This window comes from Anser cygnoides, chromosome 11 (genome assembly GCF_040182565.1).
Source record: "Anser cygnoides isolate HZ-2024a breed goose chromosome 11, Taihu_goose_T2T_genome, whole genome shotgun sequence".
NCBI classification, from domain to species: domain Eukaryota; kingdom Metazoa; phylum Chordata; class Aves; order Anseriformes; family Anatidae; genus Anser; species Anser cygnoides.
Window position 1 is genome coordinate 17,528,371 of NC_089883.1, and position 22,662 is coordinate 17,551,032.

General features: G+C 39.4%; 1 protein-coding gene across 4 annotated transcripts in view; it reads left to right on the forward strand.

The window, feature by feature from the left end:
* The window catches only part of THSD4 (thrombospondin type 1 domain containing 4), a 299,851-nt gene that overhangs the window by 231,129 nt on the left and 46,060 nt on the right, over nt 1-22,662 (forward strand). For all 4 annotated transcript variants that reach the window (XM_013177461.3, XM_048060302.2, XM_048060303.2 and 1 more), the window contains one exon: nt 3,059-3,263. In XM_013177461.3, the coding sequence (XP_013032915.1) occupies nt 3,059-3,263 (205 nt within the window). The remainder of the gene's footprint in view (nt 1-3,058; nt 3,264-22,662) is intronic.

A 22,662-nucleotide genomic window follows, 5' to 3' on the forward strand; every position in this document is an offset into this window, starting at 1 on the left:
TCTCTTCAATTGTTGCTATATTTTTAGTTTATTATGACATCTTTTCTGACTTTTAGCTTAGCTTAATTGCATATTTTGGGAATCATTTCTTTGTGTTTGAACAAGCATTTTTGGATAGAGCTGAATAAACATATTTGGGAAATTTTTTAGAGTTTAGGGAAAAGCCAAATGAAACTAATTTTGAAGGCATTCGTAATGCTTTTCCCCTCATTTTACAATTATTCTTCTATTTCATCGTTCCCAGAGAGGCCATAGTTAATTTCATTTCTTTTGCATGAATTCTACATTTTTGGTTGATTTGGTTGCATTCTGTTTACCAGCCTTGTTTTGCCAGGATGACTACTACCATTCCAAATCTCTGAACAGCTTCCAGCAGCTTTTTTAAAGCAGAAAGAAAACAGAATCAGCTTGTCAGAAAAGTGTTTCTTTCATCTTTCCAAAATTAACTCTTAACCAAGGCCCAAGACCAATTAAATATTGAGTCCTGGACCAGTGACAGGTGTCTCATCCAGTACCTTTTGACCTGTCGGTGCTAGAAATCTATGTTTTTTACAGTTAGGAGAATGGGAGATTGCCATAGAGCATGTGGGACAGATACTTGATATAGGATACCCTTGCCAGATCTGGAAATATTAAAGAGGTGCACAGTCATTTTTATATGCCTGCCTAAGCTGTATTGAGCAAATCTCAGGGTTTTCCAGAATGTATTAATTTTAACTATCTTCCTTCTGGTATCTTTGCAATACTCATCTTTAAAGCACATCATTTCCACAGAAGTCTCGGTAGGCACCCCAGTAAAGATTTTTAGCTTTTCTTTGTAAAGCTATGATTTATTTCTAAATACCTGCTCTGTTGGTAGATAAAATGTCTGAGTGCACACTGTGTAATGTGTATGGTTTATTTATATCCTTCTTGTGATTCTGTGGCTGTTCCCTCATTGCCAGTTACTGGTTTCAAATTATTAGGTTCTTGTTTCCAGTAATTCATTCTTTGTATCTTTCTTAGTCATCTTCTGTGAAAGAGTGTTTAAAAAGCACAGACACTTTTTGCGATGCAGGCCCTTATTGTGCCCTATGGCAAGAATTCCAGGTAGTACAGCTGAAGAATGACAGCTGTTTTGTACGTCAGCTAATACTTAACTAAGAACGATGTAGTTTGAAACAGGTTTGATATTTGTTCCCTACAAAGGAATCACATTTGTACTGATTGGTTGCATTCCTTCTGTCAAAAGTAGTTCTGTTCACAGTGCCCCATGGTAGTTCTGAATTATGTTCTCAATGAATAAAACACATTTTTCTCTATTCTCTTTTATTTGCTAAAAGGAAGAAAATTATATTAACCTTTATGGGACTCAGTAGTGATGCAGAATACCATTAAACATTTATGCTAGCAATTCATGCTGAATAGCACTTCATATTTGAAGGGATTTCCTCCATAAAACAACTTGCTGGCAGTGGAAATTTCCTGAAAGCCACTGTGTAACATAGGTTGATGGTAAGTACCAGTACATTTCCATCCAAAAAATGTGTAGTGGAGAAATTGTACGTATTCTCAACAAAATACCTTTGCAGGAGAACAAGTATAGAAATTAACCTGTCATTAAGCGCAGCAGTCTTTAATGTATATCACTCACATTTTTTGGATTATTTTAGGAAGTCTGAAATTATATTGTATGATTTGGTATAGTGACAGTGGTAATTCCTGTGTTTAAGTAAACGTTACTTTGTTAGTAGGGGAAATGCATTTTAAGGCAAAACACAAAAATGACATTCATGATGCTAAGATTTCTGCCATGCAAGGCAAGTACAGCATGTTAAACCAAATGTTTCTCTTTAAATCGAAAATCTCTTTGAAATCATGGAACAATCTGCTCACAGCAGATTTGATAGGATACACCAGGTACTGAGTTATCAGGTTATCCCACCATGAAATGCAGTGCTTGGGAATTGTCTTCTTACTCTTGCTTTATGACAAGCATCATTGTCAAGCCCTGTATGATCCTGGCAGTGATGAGTTAGATGGTTTTATCTGTGATTCTTGGATACTCATAAAAAACTTTTTGGGTGTTAAATATTTATGTTGGAACTAAACAGACTCTGGCTTTCAGTTTAGAACATTTTTTGCAGCAAGGGCCAAGTGTTAGTATTGGGAATGGAAAGAAATACAGTGATGTCAAGGCACAAGAAACTCCCTGTATTACAACTTGGTGGTATCAAAAAACTTTCTTTCTTCCCCTTCTTACTTGGCTATTTGCTTACAGGAAAGACCATAAAACAATAACGAACCTTTTTATTTCATCAAATATTTGCAAGTATTGTTGAGAATTTGTAATAATAGAGCAACACTGTCAGTTATTGAACATTTTCCATCAAGTTACTACATTTCATGAAGTATGTGATAGGCTTCTGTTCTTCTGTTCTGGCTCATATGATATTTCTTTCTTATCTGAATGGAAATGAGAAGTTCTTGTGCATGTGTGCAACTGGGTGTTACTGAGTTGGCTGAAGATTGGATTGTGCCACTCTTCTCAGTGCATGGGACAATAGCTTCTACGCTGTCTGGACACGGTATAACGACTTCTAGAAATCTTTTCTGTTGAGAATAGTCTCAGTACTCATTTTTGGAGGAAATTAAGATGACGCTGTATATAAAGTAGGTCTACTTGTGTAAAAAAGCACATTTGGAGTCATAACGGAATTACAGCTCTACTTGATCTATTTCCTGACTAGTAGCTACAGAAGCTGCGTTGTTAAGAGATTATTGGTATGACAGTTGTGATCAGGAAAGTTAAATGCATTAGTGATATTTAGTGTGTTCTTGCATTTTTGGTAACAAATTGTAAAAAACAGTAGGCTAACTTGAAATCCCTGAGTCTGTGAAACCTCTATTTTTTATTGCTTTTCTTCACGCAGAAGAACAAGGGAAGAAATTGCTGAAGTAGTAATTCAGAAAATCTTCAGGATTTAATCTTCTATAAAAGTCATACTGTCCTCAGTTGTTATGTCTGAAGTCTGCAGTTGTAAGATCTTGGAAAAATAAATCTTATTTTATTTTCCAGAGCATTGGCTGTGATGACTATCTGGGTTCAGACAAGGTGATTGACAAGTGTGGAATATGTGGAGGGGACAACACCGCTTGCAAGGTTGTGTCTGGAGTTTTCAAACACACGCTAACAAATCTTGGCTATCACAAGATAGTGGAAATTCCTGAAGGAGCTACTAAAATCAACATTACTGAGATGTCAAAGAGCAACAACTATTTGGGTAAGTTGTATCTCAGTGAACAAAACATTCTTTGTGAGCTAGTGCAACTGGGTGGAGGGCTCTAAGCAGTGTGAAACAGATGTCAGAAAATGAAAAGGAAGCTTATTAAATGGGCGTTTTGATCAGAACTAACTCACAGTTTATAATTCTGTCTTGAACTTGCATGTCAGACGCTATAGATCTGTTACCATCATTCCCTGTCCATGTGAACTGGTTTTGGCATTTCCTATTAGTTGACTTGCTGTTGTGATTATGCTCCTCACATTGTAAACCTAGTCAGCAGGAAGGCCAACAAGGTAAGCATCCTGGTGGGGTTCTGTTATAGACCGCCGAACCAGGATGAGGAGTTCTACAGGCAGCTGGCAGAATTGCGAAATCGTCAGGGCTCGTTCTCGTGGGGGACTTCAACTTCCCAGACATATTCTGGAAGCACAACACAGCCCAGAGAAAGCAGTCTAGGAGGTTTCTGGAGAGCGTGGAAGATAGCTTCCTGACGCAGCTGGTTAGAGAGCCTACTAGGGGAGGTGCCCCGCTAGACCTTCTGTTCACAAACAGTGACGGACTGGTGGGAGATGTGGTGGTCGGGAGCTGTCTTGGGCAGAGTGACCACGAAATGGTAGAGTTCTCTATTCTTGGTGAAGTCAGGAGGGGGACCAGTAAAACCGCTGTCTTGGACTTCCGGAGGGCTGACTTTGAGCTGTTCAGGACACTGGTTGGCAGAGTCCCTTGGGAGGTGGTTCTGAAGGGCACAGGAGTCCAGGAAGGCTGGGCACTCTTCAAGAAGGAAATCTTAATGGCTCAGGAGCAGTCTGTCCCCACATGCCCAAAGACGAGCCGGCGCGGAAGAAGACCGGCCTGGCTGAACAGAGAGTTGTGGCTTGAGCTTAGGAGAAAAAAGAGGGTTTATAATCTTTGGAGAAGAGGGCGGGCCACTCAGGAGGACTATAAGGATGTTGCGAGGCTGTGCAGGGACAAAATTAGAAGGGCCAAAGCTCATCTGGAGCTCAATCTGGCTACTGCCGTTAAAGATAACAAAAAATGTTTTTACAAGTACATCAGCACAAAAAGGAGGACTAAGGAGAATCTCCATCCTTTACTGGATGCGAGGGGAAACTTAGTTACAAAAGATGAGGAAAAAAAGCTGAGGTGCTTAATGCCTTCTTTACCTCAGTCTTTAGCAGCAAAACCAGTTGTTCTCTGGATACCCAATACCTAGCTGGTGGAAGGGGATGGGGAGCAGGATGCGGCCCTCACTATCCACGAGGAAATGGTTGGCGACCTGCTACAGCACTTGGATGTACGCAAGTCGATGGGGCCAGATGGGATCCACCTGAGGGTACTGAGAGAACTGGCGGAGGAGCTGGCCAAGCCTCTTTCCATCATTTATCAGCAGTCCTGGCTATCAGGGGAGGTCCCAGTCGACTGGCAGCTAGCAAACGTGATGCCCATCTACAAGAAGGGCCGGAGGGTAGACCCGGGGAACTATAGGCCTGTTAGTTTGACCTCAGTGCCAGGGAAGCTCATGGAGCAGATTATCTTGAGTGTCATCACGCGGCACTTACAGGGCAACCAGGTGATCAGGCCCAGTCAGCATGGGTTTATGAAAGGTAGGTCCTGCTTGACGAACCTGATCTCCTTCTATGACAAAGTGACACGCTTAGTGGATGAGGGGAAGGCTGTGGATGTGGTCTACCTTGACTTCAGTAAGGCTTTTGACACAGTTCCCCACAACATTCTCCTCAAGAAACTGGCTGCTCTTGGCTTGGACTGGCGTACGCTTCGTTGGGTTAAAAACTGGCTGGGTAGCCGGGCCCAAAGAGTTGTGGTGAATGGAGTCAAATCCAGTTGGAGGCCGGTCACTAGTGGTGTCCCCCAGGGCTCAGTACTGGGGCCAGTCCTCTTTAATATCTTTATCGATGATCTGGATGAGGGGATTGAGTGCACCCTCAGTAAGTTTGCAGACGACACCAAGTTAGGTGCGTGTGTCGATCTGCTCGAGGGCAGGAAGGCTCTGCAGGAGGATCTGGATAGGCTGGAGCGATGGGCTGAGGTAAACTGTATGAAGTTCAACAAGGCCAAGTGCCGGGTCCTGCACCTGGGGCGTAACAACCCCAAGCAGCGCTACAGGCTGGGAGATGAGTGGCTGGAAAGCTGCCTGGCAGAGAAGGACCTGGGAGTACTGGTTGATAGTCGGCTGAATGTGAGCCAGCAGTGTGCTCAGGTGGCCAAGAAGGCCAACAGCATCCTGGCCTGTATAAGAAGCAGTGTGGCCAGCAGGGCTAGGGAAGTGATTGTCCCCCTGTACTCAGCTCTGGTGAGGCCACACCTTGAGTACTGTGTTCAGTTTTGGGCCCCTCACTACAAGAAGGACATGGAGGTGCTCGAGAGAGTCCAGAGAAGGGCAACGAAGCTGGTGAGGGGTCTGGAGAACAAGTCTTACGAGGAGCGGCTGAGGGAGCTGGGCTTGTTCAGCCTGGAGAAGAGGAGGCTCAGGGGCGACCTTATCGCGCTCTACAGGTACCTTAAAGGAGGCTGTAGCGAGGTGGGGGTTGGTCTGTTCTCCCACGTGCCTGGTGACAGGATGAGGGGGAATGGGCTAAAGTTGCGCCAGGGGAGGTTTAGGTTGGATATTAGAAAGAACTTCTTTACTGAAAGGGTTGTTAGGCATTGGAATGGGCTGCCCAGGGAAGTGGTTGAGTCACCATCCCTGGAAGTCTTTAAGAGATGTTTAGATGTAGAGCTTAGTGATATGGTTTAGTGGAGGACTTGTTAGTGTTAGGTCAGAGGTTGGACTAGGTGATCTTGGAGGTCTCTGCCAACCTAGATGGTTCTGTGATTCTGTGAACATAGAAGAATCCAGCAAAGGGGCATGCACATTTATGTGAAGTATATCAAAGTTCCTAGAGGAGAAAAGAGCATCTTCTGATTGCCTAAGAATGGCAGTTCTTTTAATGTGAAAAGTATACCGAAATTGTATTGAGATAACGTGACCTTGGGGTGGTATTCTCAGAACACAAGATTATTTATACAGTTGTTTATTCTGAAGCAGGTCCTTAATGCAAAACCATAGAGGATCCTGGAATATTACAGTGACATCATGGTGTCTTGTGATGTATTTCTCAAGCTGTATAGCATGCTGCAAATTAGAGATTGTGGAAACTCCTGCAGATGTACTTCTGTCTTGTGTGCACTTGTGAACTGTGCCATTTCCCTGTTATACCCTCCCATGTTCCCAGTTTACAAAGCTGCTGAGTGGTCTGGGAGAAAAGAGTCAGTTCAGATTTTTAATTCCCCCCTCCCCACCGCTTTAATTGCTTTTCATCTGTTAGTCCATCCTTAGAGCTCTTTTAAGGATTACCATAGCAAATAATAAAAATGTAGCTACACCAGGCCTCTATTGCAAGCTCCATGTCCTTTTTACTAGGACTATCCAGCTGTACTGGAAGTTTAAAATCCCAGTATTCTTTTTGACAGCTGCTTTATCTCACTTCTGGTTGTTAAGTATCTTGGCTACAACTCAAGTTGCTCAAGTACAAGACAATGAAGTGCTCATTATTGAATCCTCTCCCTCTCTCTCTCTCTCCCTCTCCCTCTCCCTCTCCTCTTTCTGTTGATTTTACAGAAACATCTGCCTGTAGATGGGAGTTTATTATGGGAAACAGAGTGTACTATAATGCAAACTCCATAAATTTACCAAAAATCTGACCCTTCAGAAGTGAAGAAATAATATAAGCTACCCACAGTCCACAAATGACAAAAGTTCAGGACCACTTGTAGGGTGAACTCATTATCAGTTCTGATTTGTTGTGGTTTCATTCAAATGTCTTTTGGATACAGTATACACCTGTACACATCAGCATTCATTTTTTCATGTGAACACTAACTTTTTGGATGATGAAAGCAAACATTTTTTCTGTCTAAAGAGCTTCTACAGACACTGTGTTTGGTAGCAAATGGGTGAGAATGCAGCTTATTTGGCAGGCCAGTGAAAGTTGCTACATTACTGATCTATAAAATCATTAAACTGAATATAATTTTTTTGACAGATTTACATGTCAGTATCTAAAAAACAGCAGGCAGAAAAGTTCCCTTAGCGATATTAAAAATGTTCTGAGCCATATGAACATTTTTGGAATTGGCAGGACAGAAAAATAGTAACGTTTGCTTAAAAATAAAGACTGTTGGCATGTATGGGAAAGTTCCAAGGTTTTTCTTTCCCATGCTACTCCTTATCCCCTGAGCTCTTTGTTTATGCCATCGTCTTTTTTTTTTTTTCTTTTTTTATCCATTATATATGTTTCATTTTAAAGCTGCTGGTATGGACTTAGTCTGCTAAATTTACCAGCTCCCTCCTGTTACAGATTCTTGGTGCTGCAGTTCCTTCCAGAAGGACTCCAGCCTCTCTGCTTACTCTATAACATTATAAACTCAGTTTATCAAGGCAGGTGTAGTTGCTCCAGGACAGGAATGAACATGGATCAGAAAACCGAAACTAGAAAAAGGTTTACCAAGCAATCCATTGTAGCAATTAAATGGTAATTGGAAAATAGTGGTTTTGGCCACATATTAGTGGCCACACATTTCTCACTGATACGAAAGCATTCAAAATTTAGGTGTTGACAGTTTTATGGATCACAAAACCTTGGTACAGCTGGGAAAATTGACAACTCAAATCTGGTACTTACTGGTTTATCAATATTTATTGTAATAAGCAGAAGTCATGAATCTTAAAAATGGTAAATAGTCTTTAATTCTTCCTTATGCTGCAGCAACAACAAAAGTATCAGCCAAGCAGTCATTCCTTTAAGTATGCACTTGAGTGCTTTGCAAAACTGAAATTTCAGGTCCCTGTTCTATCATAGTCCAACTGTAGCCATGAGAACTGCTTGTAAGCAGTATGCTTCTTGTTGTGAAGAATATTAGTTTAGTTGTTTTTGTTTGTTTTTCCTTTCACTTTTTACATTTCATGGTTTCTTCTATGCAAAATCATGAATCAGCTCAAGGTCACTTAAATTTTTTTTTGAAAGATGTCAGCAGATGTTCCTGGGAATCTGAGTTATCCTGCTTGTCTCTGTTCCGAGACCATCTGAGTTCCATGTGGTTTCATTAAACATTTTTTACACAGTTCCACACCTCTTCACTGCTTTGTTGAAAGTACTAAGCAAGCAAGCAGCCAGGAAAGTGTGTTTTTCACTAGGAAGTATTTCAGATTTCTGTAAAATCAGGAGGTGCTGGAAAAAGCAGACAAGAAAGTTTTTTGTTTGTTTGTTTTTAGAGTTTCAAACTCAACTAAGAGTCATCTAAACACCTGAAAGTTTCTTCATACTGCTTTTGTAAACTTTCCTCTTGTAATCCATTGGTCATTGTTGCAAAACCTGTGACCCTTGTAAAAAGTCTAGTTTTAGTGATGATGCTGAAAATGATGGAAACAGGCTGTCTCAGTGGTTCAAGCATATTTCATGTATCTTTACAACTGATGTTTTACAGAATCTACCAAATCATAGATTTTCTGTGCATCTAGTGGCCTATGCTATTTTAGATGAAGTATTTTTTCCCTGGAAACAGCTTGTATTTTTTGTTTGTCCAGTTTTGGTATTAACCAGCCTAAAAAATAGCTATTAACAACTATTCATAATGCATTAATCAGTCTGTATATTTACTCTAGTAGTTTGAAGCAAAAGCTACATATTACAATGTAGGTTTAAACTGCATAGCATATAAACAAGGCTATAGACTGTACAGTTCTGAGCTATGTACGGAATGACTTGCTCCTCAAAGTAGTTTTCAGCAGTATTTTCTTCTTGGCTGATCTGTTAGACCTTTGGGCAACAACTGCTGACCTTAGACAGGCTTTTCCATTGGCAAAGCACTTCTGTCACATGCTAGTCTTGTATAGGAAAGAGACAAAAACATACTTTTTATCCCACTGGTAATCAACAGCTGGCCAGTTCTCATACACTGAAATGGGAAGTTTGCCATTAAGTTAAGTAGGACCATGATACCTTAAGTGGGACCAGTAAGTTTCAGCATGTATGCTGCAAAACATATTTTTTGAATAAATATTCTAGCATCTTTGGGATTGATATTTGGGACAATGGCAAAAATGTAAATCCAAATAACATGAATCTGTTGTCATTATTCAGAAAGTGCTTTTTTGTATGGTGGGTGTTGAGATTTAAAGATGCTGATTGTTACTCGTATCTGTAGCCTTAACAGCAAGAGCACACAATGGGAAGGAGGTACAAACAGTAAAAAAATGAAAATTAGCCTAATCAAAGAATGAGAGATATGGTGGTTGAAAATGAAGTGTTTGGAAATACGTTGACCATGTGTAGTGAACTTACTATGGTCAGAAAGAACCTGGTAGTTTTGAATCTGCGGACATGTGACTCTGAAATGCAGTTCTCGAAAAGTACCAACTGTTTGCCATCATTAGCAGTAAACAATTATGAGACCTTATGGAAAGGAAAGTTTATACATTAGAGCTTTGGCAGGTCTCGTAACATTTTGTGCCATACATGAATGCTGTTTACTGCAGAGATATTTTATGGGGAAATTTATATAACTGCTAATTGTAAAGCTCTTTTTGGTTCCTTCATGGTATGTAATTGTGTATTTTGATTTTGTTTTTTATGGCATTAAGTAATTTCATTTATTAAATGAGATTAGATCTTTGAATCTAATCTGTTTTCCATGCTTTCTGTAAAAATGATTCTTGGCTTTCTAGCACCTCCTCTTAGCATATGCCAGGATACAGTATTCGTGACTGAAATAAGAGGTATACGTTATTATTTGATGGTTTTTGATTGAGCAGAAGACCAAGAGATTTTAATGATGTTCTTGTGAATATTAGTCTGAACCTGAATATGGATTTAAGGAATTAGTCATATGAAAACAACAGTGGCTGATACTAAAGGGACTGTGAAAAGCTTATCTGAAAAATATTTTGATTCAGAATCCCCTGCAGCACAGATAACATTCAAACAGTATGTCTCATGATGGAATACCGTTAGCATCTCTTGAGCTTAAAATAACATTTTGAAATCAGTTTAGGGGTTCAAATTGCCAGCAAATAAAGGAGTTGGATTAGAACACGGGGAGAAAATTTAGAACATAAGCATTTTTAGAGGCACCATTGTATCACATGTGGTCATATGAAACGTTTTATTATTTGTATATAATCGCTCATGACAAAGCTATTGATTTGCTTGATGTGGTGCTAATTAGATCAATTGCTACACTTAATTATTGATTTTATTTAATTGCTCTTAACTGAATATTATTATTTTGGTATTATTATTCTTATGTTGTTCTACTTTGCAAGACAATAATGAGGTTGCTGTGCAAAAACATTGCAACAGATACATTACAGTAATACGGAGAAGAGAGGTTATGTATTTGAATTCTCAGGGTTAGGAGTTAACGTGCAAGAATGTGCAAGAGGACAGGTTTTGTTTGGTTGGTTTTTTCCTTGGTTACCATACATAAAAGAGATCAGCATACAGAAAACTTCTATATTAGAGTGCTTTGGTGTGTGTTAGGTTCAGTGGCTGTCCCAAATCAGTAGTGACAGCTGCCAGTGAGCTATTAATAATCCATCCATTTCTGTGCAGAAACAAATTTTGCAATTTCTTCTTTGAGTTTACAAAGTACAGCAACCCAAAGCTATGCTATTACGTGCATTTATTGTGATGGATTTGTGAGTTCCCCACAGGGACTTGTATGTTATATTGTGGTATACGTTCCTCATCGAGTGCATCTCTATATGTGTCAGTGGATGCGTTAGAGCTGGAGTGTCTTTCTCACATTCACAGCTTACTGTATGCATTACTTATAAACTATGTAACTACAATATCTAGATTAGAAGAACTGTTTTTTTTACCTTTTGTCCTTGGTTCCCTTGCCTGTTCTCTGCTGGAGTTAAACAGCGAAGACATTATGCTGTACAAATGAAGGAAATTTTCTCCAAACTGTGAAGAAAAGATGTAAAGAATTACTTCTTAAGTATGCTGCAAGTAAGCACAGAAAGATCAAACCTTAAGGAAATTTTGGAGTAAATTATTATTAGCTGAACAGGCAGTTGAAATCTCTCTGTAAAGTTAACCATGACATTTTGAATAATATTCCTTAAATACGCTTTTTATTATTAGGAATTCTAGCAAATGTGTTTTGTAGTTATTTCTGAAGATTGAACTGAAGAGTCCAGAACTGCTACACAGAAAGAGGAAAACCTCTCTTTTTTTAGAAAATATTTTCTAAAACAAGCATTCCTTTAAATCATGGTAATAGTAATGTCAACTGATAACTTCTGCTTATTTGCTTCTGTTTTATGCTCCTCTCCACTCTGAAGCTAATGTTTTTTTCTGCAGTGCTTCAGATTTTGCTTTTGGTTAGAAATTTTCTGATTCTGCATAATGGACACATAATAGAAGCTTAACCAATTTTGGAGCATCTCAAAAGGTTCAATTCTGTATGAATTTTAGAAGCATTTTTGAATTACAGTCCTTAACATAGTCTCAAAACAATTTTCTGTGGAGAGAGATTCTTTCACTAGAATATTTGTCTTATTGTAGCCAGTGTGTCGTATTTGGCTAGGGTGATCACTTACTAAAACCCTCAAAGTCGTTAAGACTTTGGATGAAATTCAACCCTGGTGTTAATGAATTCAACTCCACTGCATTCAAGTTGCTCAAGAATCTTACCTAGCCTAATGACCTGTAGTTGAACCAGAATATATCTGGGATGTTATTCTTCGCTGACCATATATTTTTTTCAATACTGGTGTCGCTTAAATAATTACATTTTAGAGTTTCTGGCAAGGTTATCTTACTATAGTAAGTTCCAAGGTGACCTTTGCCCATCTGGCTTCATTAAACAGCGTGCTGACACCTAACACTCTATGTAGTGATCTGTTGGGTTCCAGGCACATTTTGAAAACACAGAAGAAATGCATTCTTAAAAGCTAGTTTATTCATTTTCATACGTTAAGTGGCAGAGCTTAAAAAAGGGCAGACCATGTTATTTCTCTGGGTGAAGGGAAATACTCTTTTCCCTGGCTTCAGAAAAGTTGCTAAGGTTTTAATGGCTAAGTTAACCTCTGTAGCACAGCTTTCTAGCACTGTCTTACAAAATAGTCCTCTGCATGTACCTTGCCATTGGTGTTTTCTCATACAGACTTCTACAGGAGTTTCTTCTTGCTTGCTGATTGCAGGAGATCTACTGGGAGAGAGCCCTTAAACTGGGGTGCCGAGGGAGAAGCCTGGGTGCCTGACCTGGGTGACTGGTGGCTTTCCATTTCTCCTGAATCTCAAGGAGAGTTCTCTGTGTTGCTTCTTTTACAGGTACATAGCTTCGTGGCCTTTTTGTTCTCTTTTCACTCTGCATCTTGAAGAATAGGAATATCTTTTCCTAGCACCCAGTGGCTAGGCTTTCTGGCTCATACCTGCTCACTGATGACAGCAGTTATGACCAGTTTTGGAACTCATAGTGTTTTCGTTTCCTGTGTTTCCTGGTTCTGTCAGCATTTGACAGAAGTGGTGTTATTTTTTTTCTCCCGTTTGTTTGTAAGCAATGTTCCTATAAAACCAGCTATCGCTACAGCAGCACACCAGCTGAAGCCTGCTGTTGCTTTGATGATCTGCCCTGCAAATACATCATCTGAACGACAGCCAGCAGCAATGAGTCCCACTGAGGTGCTTGGTTCATAAGTTCTGTATTAAAGGAATATGTCGTGGTTTTTTTCCTTTCCTTGAAATATGGAAAGGTTGTTTCGAACAGAAGGGAAAGGGATAAAGGGAAGTATGCAAAATAGTGAAACTCAGAAAGGCTGGCTGTTCAGTTTGGCTTGTAAAGCACCCAGCAGTCTGGTTGCTTATATAACTTTCCAAACCCCCTTGGCCTGGAAGCCTCTGGAGAACTAACTCTGTTGCAAGACTTTTGGTATTTCCTGCTTCTTGTCAGACCCCCAAATCTTTAATTTCAGCTTTTCTTGCAGTGTTTGGATTATACTTATGTTTCCAGTTATGGACAAAACCAAGGAACTTGGATGCAACATTTCAGAGAAAATGCATGAAAAAATGAGAGATGGGCAAAGAAGCTTGAACAACAGAGCAAGTTTTCATTTATCTGAACCCAATTAATCTGAACTTTATAGATCTCAAATCTTTATATTTGTCTTTGTTTTCTAGTTGATGACCATCAGGTTGCTCTGTTTGGTTCTGTGTGCTGGAGCATCTGGAAGACTTTGAAATGTCCTCTGTGTTTCAGAAGGCTTCATCCTTTTCTGCTTGTTTTTGGTGTTTGTTTTTTTCCGCCATTTGGACGTAATACAGGCTCATTTCTCACAGTAGCATGAAATAGAGAAAGCTTTTCTCTTCTTCCATGTTGTGACTGTACTTAATCACATTCATTTCTTGAGGTATGGTTTTGTATACTGTAATTTGTTTACTTCCTTAGGGATTACAGTAGTCCATGTGCAGAACACATTAACTTTTAAAAACTTAACAACAGTATTACTTAATAACAGTTACACCTCAGTATAGACACTGCAAGTAATATACAGTAGAACATCTGCACATACTTCCTTGTGTCAGTGTCTTCACCACTGCTGGGATCTCTTTGGCTTCCTGTCAGGCCTGTTAAGGGGATCTATGTCCTTGCCTCTTGCATATGGTTTTTTTTTCCTGGAACATGGATTCTCCTCTCGCTAATGCAGCTGACTTCCTGCTCTCACTCCATTCTTCTTTTGGCTGTAAGATGGCCAACAAGGGACCACTTTTGGATTGTTGTATGTCCTTTGGAAATCATTAGTTTTGTGAGTTGATCAAAGTCCCTCAATAATTATCTGTTGCTTAGGTGTCTCTTACCTGGAGTAAACGTGACTGTGCCTAAGGTTCTTGTTTTTTAAAGTTGTAATCACAGTGTAGTGATCTTACCTCGCTAGTTGTGTGTTAGATACAATACTATCCCCTTCTTAAAAAATTTTAATTAAAAATGACTTTTGTACTTAGACCCAGCTGCACATAAAGACTGAACAAGACCAGTCCAAATTCATAAGCTATCCATAGACAAATTCCCAAATCATATAAAGACATATTCTTTTTCTTGCCAAGAGGAGGCGTTGTTACTTATTTAAATAGTTGTTTAAATGCTACAGAACAAAACTTGAGAAAAAATGTCTGGGAGCCTGGTTTCAATTGTCTTAGACATTTCTATACAGCATTCTTTGATTCTCTAATCTTATTTTATTCCGAGCAAAATTCTCTTTTGGATAGCAAAACACCTCTTTCTTTGTTCCTTAAGTGTACCTTGATCTAGTCAGATAGAATATGTTCTGACATCATAGATTCTATAGAAGAAACATTTTTATCTTTTTTATTGTTGTTGTTGCTTCTCTGATTTTACTTTGAACTTCTGAGTTTCAGCATTTTTGTTTCTTACCCTTTCTTAAATCTCTTTCAGTAAAATAATCAGCCAGTAGAAATTCTACATGATTAGTGGTTTCATGGTTGTATCCAATAAAGAGACTTCATATGCAGAGAATATTTTTACATTGCAGCATTAAATTCCAGAAGAAATCCAAGGCTTTCCTAATACACAGTATATATGGGGATTTAAAACTTGATTTATAGGCTGTGTGATTAAGTTAGTCAAGGGAGATTAAACTTTATCCTTTATTTCTTAACTTGCTCAGTGTCTTTGTTTTCTACTGAGTATTATTTCAAGTGCTTTGTGTCAGAAAAATGTTAGCATTTAAAGGCCTTACAGATCCAATCGTCCTTTTGTGTCTGTACCCATGGTAGAGGTAGTTACCCACAGTCAAGGCTCCTTTTATTTTATATATGTATTATAATTAAACTGCTGTAATTCCAAAAATGTTGATAGTGTGCCTGCATTCTGGGTCTGGTGAATGTCTGCTGCGAGATTAGATATTTTTAAGTGAGCTTCTTAGCAAAGGTGACCAGCTGGCAGTACTAACCTGAGCATGGCTTAGGGGCCTCAAGATAGAAAAGTTTGAATATCACCTGGTCCTAGTGCATCTAGTCATAAAACAGCAATCAACACTGAAAGAAAGAAGGAAACTTCTATTTAAAATAATCACAAAAAAGCACATGAAAGCAACACTTTGCAACAGTCAATGTTTTAACCCTGACTCAATACTGATATTCCTACCCAGAGTCCCGGAGACACTGAGGTGAAGAGTCAGGCCTGGGGGCTGTCCCTGCACACCAGTCAGAACGGCGAGATAGGGCCAGAGGCAGGGCAAGACACGAGGGTGCAACGTACGTCTGAGGCCCAGTCAGGAGAAAGGTCCAGAGGTACTACAGCATCAGATCAGGACCATCTAGGAAAACCAGCCAGGGCTGGCCAGAGGGACACCTATACTTAAATGGAGCCCTAGGTCCCTTGGGGTGGCAGGGGGTGGGGTGAAGGCCCCAAGTGAGGCTGGTTGGGATAGTTAAGGCATATTGGTGCATGTAGGGCCCTGCCAGAAACTGTCAGTGATGGAGAAACACACTTGTGCAGAGCTTGTGGAGTCCTCAGATGACAAAACTGAATTTAATCTGGAGCAGAGGGGTGTAGAGGCCAGAGCACAGATTCAAGAAATAATCATGTCATGGTAGAAGAGTATTTTTTTCATGAAACTTGTTATTAGACCCAAATGGCTTGGGTTTTGCTTTTTAAAGAAAGGACTGAAACAGCAGCAGGATTTTCTTTGGGGCAATATCATCAGATTTTAGTGCTAAGTGAAATACTTGATATGGACAAACAGGTTGCACTGTCAGCAGGGATGGGCTCTGTGGAAACAGCAATTAAAAAAAGGCTGTGGCAAAAAGTAAGCAAAGTAATAATCTTTTCAAATGAACATGCCTTCAGGACCGAACTCTGCATATTAAACTCTCTCAGATAAGTAGTACATAATATCTTTTTTGTTATCTACACATAAACATCACATTGTTTATCTTTGGCATAATGAGCACTATTTTTCTCAATATTTGGATTACAGTCATACTTGAATCTCTGGTTTATTAAGTTAGATATCTGTCTTCTTTTCTAAGGGTAACTCAGGCAGCTTTCCCCCTCTCCACATACGCACACACTCACACTTTCTGCTAATAAACATACCAGGTAAACAGCTGCTTCACTGAGCAGAAGTAGTCTACCCAAAACATGAGAACGTTTATGAGAAGTAATAGCAGAGCTTTGGAAATCTTGGGGAAGGGATACATTTTTATTGGCAAAAAGAGGCTCTGTCATTTTTCTTCTAAATTGCTTGTAAGGACCTAAGGCAACAATGTCTTAGTGTATAATGTGTCTGCAGATGTTCAGTCAGTCTGCAGAATAAAGATTCCTTCAATAAGTGGAATTATAAGTTTACTGTTGAATTTCTGTCATAACACTTCATCATTCTCTTTTAGGTTCATATTCCAGAAGGCTGGGGGGATTGATTTTTCCTTAAGTGTCTGGCAGAGCTAGGAGAGGTTTTTATATATCCAGAATGATAACTTGCTCTGATTTTTTTGTTGTTTGTACCAAATACTATTTCATTCCTTCCCCAAACCTAATTAATACAGGGGAAGGACAAGCTGGGAGGATTGCTTTGAGCTTCAATTTGCATTATAAGCAGATAATACTTTTCAGTGGTTGTCTTATTTAAAAAAGAAAAAAGAATAAAGCATGATGCAGTCTTAAATTTTTGTTAAGAGTTTGTAACTTTTCACCACCACCATTTTCTGTCATGTTTTTAACATAAGTAGAATTTACAAGACCTTTCAAGTGTCATAGGAAAAAAGCATGTTACCCTAAGAACTTACCAGTTTCTTCCAATTATATATATATATATTTATTTATATATACACACATACCATGAACATGGTAGGTAGTTTTATTTAAAAAGATAAAACATTCTATTAATGTGTTTGAATTAATCTTGAATTGCATTGTACAGATGGTGGCCCTTCCGAGTGCTTTTTTTACAACAAACTGCGTGTGGTAGTTCATGTGTCATGAGAAGTGTGTACCCATAACCCAGGGAGAAGTATGCCCACTGACTGTACAGCAAAGAGAAGTAGCATTTTCACAAGCTGTTAGGTGGGTGCAGCTTGTGTCTTTGTTCTTTGCTGTTGTGGTTTAACCCGGTGGGCAGCTCAGCACCACACAGTCCCCCACACACAGTGGGATGGGGGAGAGAATCAGGGTGGGGGAGAATGATAAAAACTCGTGGTTTGAGATAAAGACGGTTTAATAGGATGGAAAAGGAAGGGAGTATAATAATAATAATGATAAAAGACTATACAGGGCAAGTGCTGCACAGTGCAATTGTCCACCACCTGCTGCCTGATGCCCAGCCTGTCCCTGAGCAGTGCCAACTCCCCCCGTTGTATTGCAGAGCAGGACACCGCATGGCATGGGCCATCCCTTTGGGCAGCCTGGGTCAGCTGTCCTGGGTCTGTCCCCCCCAGCCGCTGGGGCACCCCCAGGCCCCTCGCTGGCAGGGCAGCACCAGGAGCAGGAAGAGCCTTGGCTCTGTGCAAGCGCTGCTTAGCAACAACTGAAATGCCGGTGTGCTATCAGCATTGTTCTCATCCTGAATCCAAAACACGGCACCACACCAGCCCCTAGGAAGAAAATTAACTCCATCCCAGCCAAAAGTAGGATATTCGCCTTTATTTATCTTTACTTAACAGACTCTGAAACAAGCACACTAAAAAGAAGGACACAATGCTATCGTAAAATAAAACCAGACAGTTATTTCAGCAATTCAAACACTTAAGAAGAGTGTGACTTTCTGTATGCACCTTGGAACATGAACACTTTTTTAATATTTGTTGAGAATCAGGTGAGTCTGACACCTTACGATGTTTGATACTGTATCCTGCCAGTCATGTTCCTTAGTTAGATTTTGTTGGCTGAAGCTGAGAGTTAAACTGAGAAACGAGGCAAATAAGGAATCTTAATGTCCATTGTTCTCTGTTGTTTTTCAGTTCAGAATGCATACTATGTCCTTAGCATCCCTCCTTCCTTGCATATATTTTTGAAGTATCTGAAATCAGATGGAACAGTTTGGTACCTACCTTTGAGATTCTCTAAAGCCTCAGAAGGACAAAACACAGGGACTGTGGAATGGGATGTAAGCGTTTGAGTTTTGTTTCAATTCCATCTCTCCTAATATGGATGAAGTAATAGCAACTTAACCCTTCTCTGGAGGTGAATTGATGGCTTTTTGCAGTCTGTTGTCTTTATCACTTCTTTTAAGCAGAAAGCAGTGGTAACGTGATCAGGATTCCTATGAAATCCACACAATCCAGCATATCAGAACTCAGCTAGGCCATGGAATTACAGTTAGGTATATTTCCATTAGCCTTAATCTGCAGGTGCTGATGAGTACTCTGAAGAATTTTAGAGATCTCCCTAGTATTAGGAGTTACTAAATCATCTCTTAGATTGTAAAATAATCTGCAACAGTGAGTGCTGCAAGTAAAGACAAATGAATACTGTTACAGAGGAGATAGTATGTAACTGTGTAAGGAGGCCTAATAATTTATTCACTATTACCTTAGTATATTTACTTTATGTATTGGAGGATGTAGATTTTCCTGGTGAACATGGTGTAATTAGTCATAGATGTAGCTACTGTTGTCTTATTTTCACTTGGTTGAATTGTGCAATTTTCATTTAGTATCTCTGAGTTTTCATCACGTCTTAGAGGCAGAATAAATTAAAAAGATTGAACAGTAAGCACTGAACATGGCATCTGCTCATACAAGAGTCATTATCTGGTGTTCCTTCCTTCTGGCATACCCGGGTCTTAAAATCGGTGCAGGCTGTATACATAAAGTAAAATTCTCTTTGGATTTAGATTTTAACAAGGACTAAAAACTACATTTTACTTTTTTGTTTTTTTTCTGTTGGTTTTTTTTTCTTTCCTCCTCAAGTACAAAGCGGCCTGTCCCAGGGCCCTCCCCCCATAAAAATTACTGAAAAACAGCTTTTAACATCCAGGTGGCAGTTCTCAGGTCTTTCTCTTCTTTCCTGGTAAGGCAGCTCAGTAACACCACTTGTAAGAGTTAATCTTTTACTCTACCTCACTGTGCACAATAGTGGGGTTTTGTTGTCCTGCATATGTCCTAACTCTGGCAACTTGAGGTGTTTTTAATTGGTCTAATGTACTTAAGCGTCTGAAGTATGGGTACTGTTTTTGCATGTTGTGCGTGAGAGAAATTATACCAACCTTTTACAAAGTACTGGGTTTCACAAAACGTTGCTTATATTACCGAGATGACAGTGAAGGTGCTACCAAAGGTTGCATGCTTGCATTCCCAGCAGAAATGACAGGGCGGATTCAGTTGGGTTATATGTTTATTTTGAACCGCTCGACTGTCATCATGATAACAGCTTTCTCAGAGTCCAAATCAGTATGAGAAAAATCCTAGAACTGATCTCCTTCTGAGGAAATGCAGTAAGAGGCCAGACCTTTAATCTTGTGCAAGGCTTAGCATGCATGCTGCCTCTGAGTGGAAGCAGAGCTGCCCCAGTTTCTCATTCTTTGGAAGGCTCCCAGACTTTAATAGATTATTAAGATGTTCCAAAAGAATTTCAAGACACTGCCTTTTAAAACTAATAATCAATATCAGTGTAGTTGTTTAGTGCTTACAATCCATTCAGTATGGCAAAGAGTTCCAGAGAGGAGGTGAGAGCAATGATTAAAACTCCTTGCTGTGCAAGGCTGCCCTCCTTTACCTTCTCTCTGTGGTGCTTTATACTGAAATCCACTGGTGTATGGGTTTGTATTTCATGCCTCCATCCAGAATTTGGCTGCTGAAACAAAAGCTCCTTGGTTCCTTGAGAAAAGCATCTCAGAAAGTACTTCTTATCTTCAAAGTGTTTTTCTGACATTAATTAATTGGATCCTTACGATCCTGTGAGCAGGATAAGGAGCAGCCTGTAAATGCCCATTAAGCACTCCTACTGCAATGAACTGTATTAAACACCTTTGGAGCCTAGCTGGATAAAAGTGTTTTCTCTACTGCCCAAAAAACTTTAGAAGTGTTTGAAAAGAAGTGCACAAAAATTAAAAATGCTTTTGAACTTTCAGCAGACTTTTATGCGTATGTGCTTGCAGATGTAAAAAAGCTGCTGTTCAAACAAGCAGGGGCAGATCCTCAGCAGCTTGTAAATTACAATGGTGCCATTGATTTCATTGCAACTGTGCTGCCTTAGACGAGCTGAAAGGCCTGGCTCTTTGCTTAGGAAGTAAAGCAATATGTAGTAACACCTGATCTGAATAAAGAGCTTTAAAACCTAATAATAATAGTAATAATACCTATAATGAAGATATACTTGCAAACACATGGAATAGATTTTGTGTGAGACAGAGTCAAGAGAAAGACACATTAAATGAATGGAAAAGAAAGTCAAAACAAAACAAGTCATCAGTGTTTGTGGGCATACTGTAGTATGAAAATGGAAAATATTTTATCTTCCCACTGAATTACCAAAAATTCCTTCTTCTCTCGAGTGACCAGTATTCTAAACTGTATCTGACAATAAGTCATTGTAAAGGGAGCCAATTTGTGTTTTGGCATTTAGGGTGGGGCTTGTTTCTGTCTTCACTGAAGTTAATCAACAAATCCTGTTAACCACTGAAGTTTCTGTGTGGATCTTTGATAGGATTATAAGTGACAAAATGCACCTTTGAAACTCACTGAACTTGGAATATGTGCATGTCAATATCACCCAGAAAGATCTTTAATATTTAGTTTGCATAATACATTGTCAACTCATGCTCAGATATTTTCTCTAGAAGTTAAAGTCCTTAAATAATGGAAGGATGGAAGGAGGTTTGGAAGGAAATCAGTTTAGAAGGAAAATAATTGTCAACGAAGTAGTCTGTGAACTTGGAAATACTGAAACACAGTTTGGTTAAATGCAGGCAGATAAATATGTCATACTGAAGACTGTGAACACTATTTCAGTCTGCCAATCTACATGAGGAATCTTACCTTGATTGTATTGGATTTGTGGTATCTTTCTACTTAGTGCAGACAGAAACAAGCTGAAAAGAAGGGAGAACTCTTGCTCTGGTATGTTTTGTATGTTATGTAAAGCTGTGCTTGCAGTAACATACTGTTACCTCTGTGGTTTTTGGTTGGTAGTGACCAGAGTGATGGTGGGAATCTTTGTAGGTAACTCAGGAAGCAGTAATTTTGTTTTTGTCTTTGAACAGGTTTTATCATGCATATATTACCGGCTCCCATGCCTGTATGTATGCATGTATGTACAAAAACACACACAAAAAGAGAAACTGCAGAGTTTGGGCAATACATACAGAAGATCTTCATCCTCTAGAAATCTAATCCAGTTGTGTGTTGCCCTGTTTCTGCTGCTTTAATATTCCCACCCTGCCTGAATAAGCATTGGAAAACATTATTGATTGTGAATCTGGGCACCGACGATCCTTTGCTGCTTACAGCATCAGTTGCTGGATAAAGTGCAAGCTTCCTGCCATACTCAGAGTGATGATAGACATCTGTGTCCCAGAGTGGTTAACACTGAGCTCAGTTTTGCTGAGGCTCCGAGCGTCCATCATTTCTCCATGACTGAAAAAGGCATTTCAGAGCCTCACAGTCTTTCTCTTCACATAATGCAGTTAGAATTGGGAAGAAATGGTGTGCTTGGATGATGTATTTGAAATAAGTGTTGAACTTTGCCTTTCACAGAAACTCCACTAGCTGATTAGCTGGGCAGCAGTAGTGAGCATCAGGGAACTTTTCTGTTCAGAGAATGGTATTTGCTGCTTTTTGGCAATGCGTGTTATGCCAGTGAAAGCCGTTATGTGTGTTGCTCAGCCAGTACACTATTTATATTGCAGTGGTTTCCAGTATTATTCCATGTCTTTAACTTTTCTTTTTTTTTTTTCAGCAGAAGAGCCTGTCACTGCAGATGTATGCAATGATTTTGTTGGCTTGAGTGGAAAAAATACTGTTATTGGATCAGCTGGTTTTGGTTTCTTTGGATGGGGTGGGCAGGGTTTGTGCTTTAGTTTAAATTTTTGGCAGCTAGTCATAGAATTTAAAAATGAGAAAATGAAGAAACAAAAGGAGCGGAGAAAGCAAAGTAGTTGCAAATTGAAAGGAAGAATAATGGGAAATACCAAAACCCAATCAAACAGAATCTCACTCTACCAATGTGTTCTTTAAATTGCTAGGATGAATTTTAATCTCAATTTACATATTTATCAGAAGTCATGAAATAGATATCTCTGGATTGCTCCTTCCTTGGATTAGTAATAATCATCGCCGATAAAGACTTCTTGGGTTCATATAATTTATTTGAACTTACGCATTTTTTAAAATACACATGACTCAGTAGCTTTAATGAATGAACGTATCTCAACTTC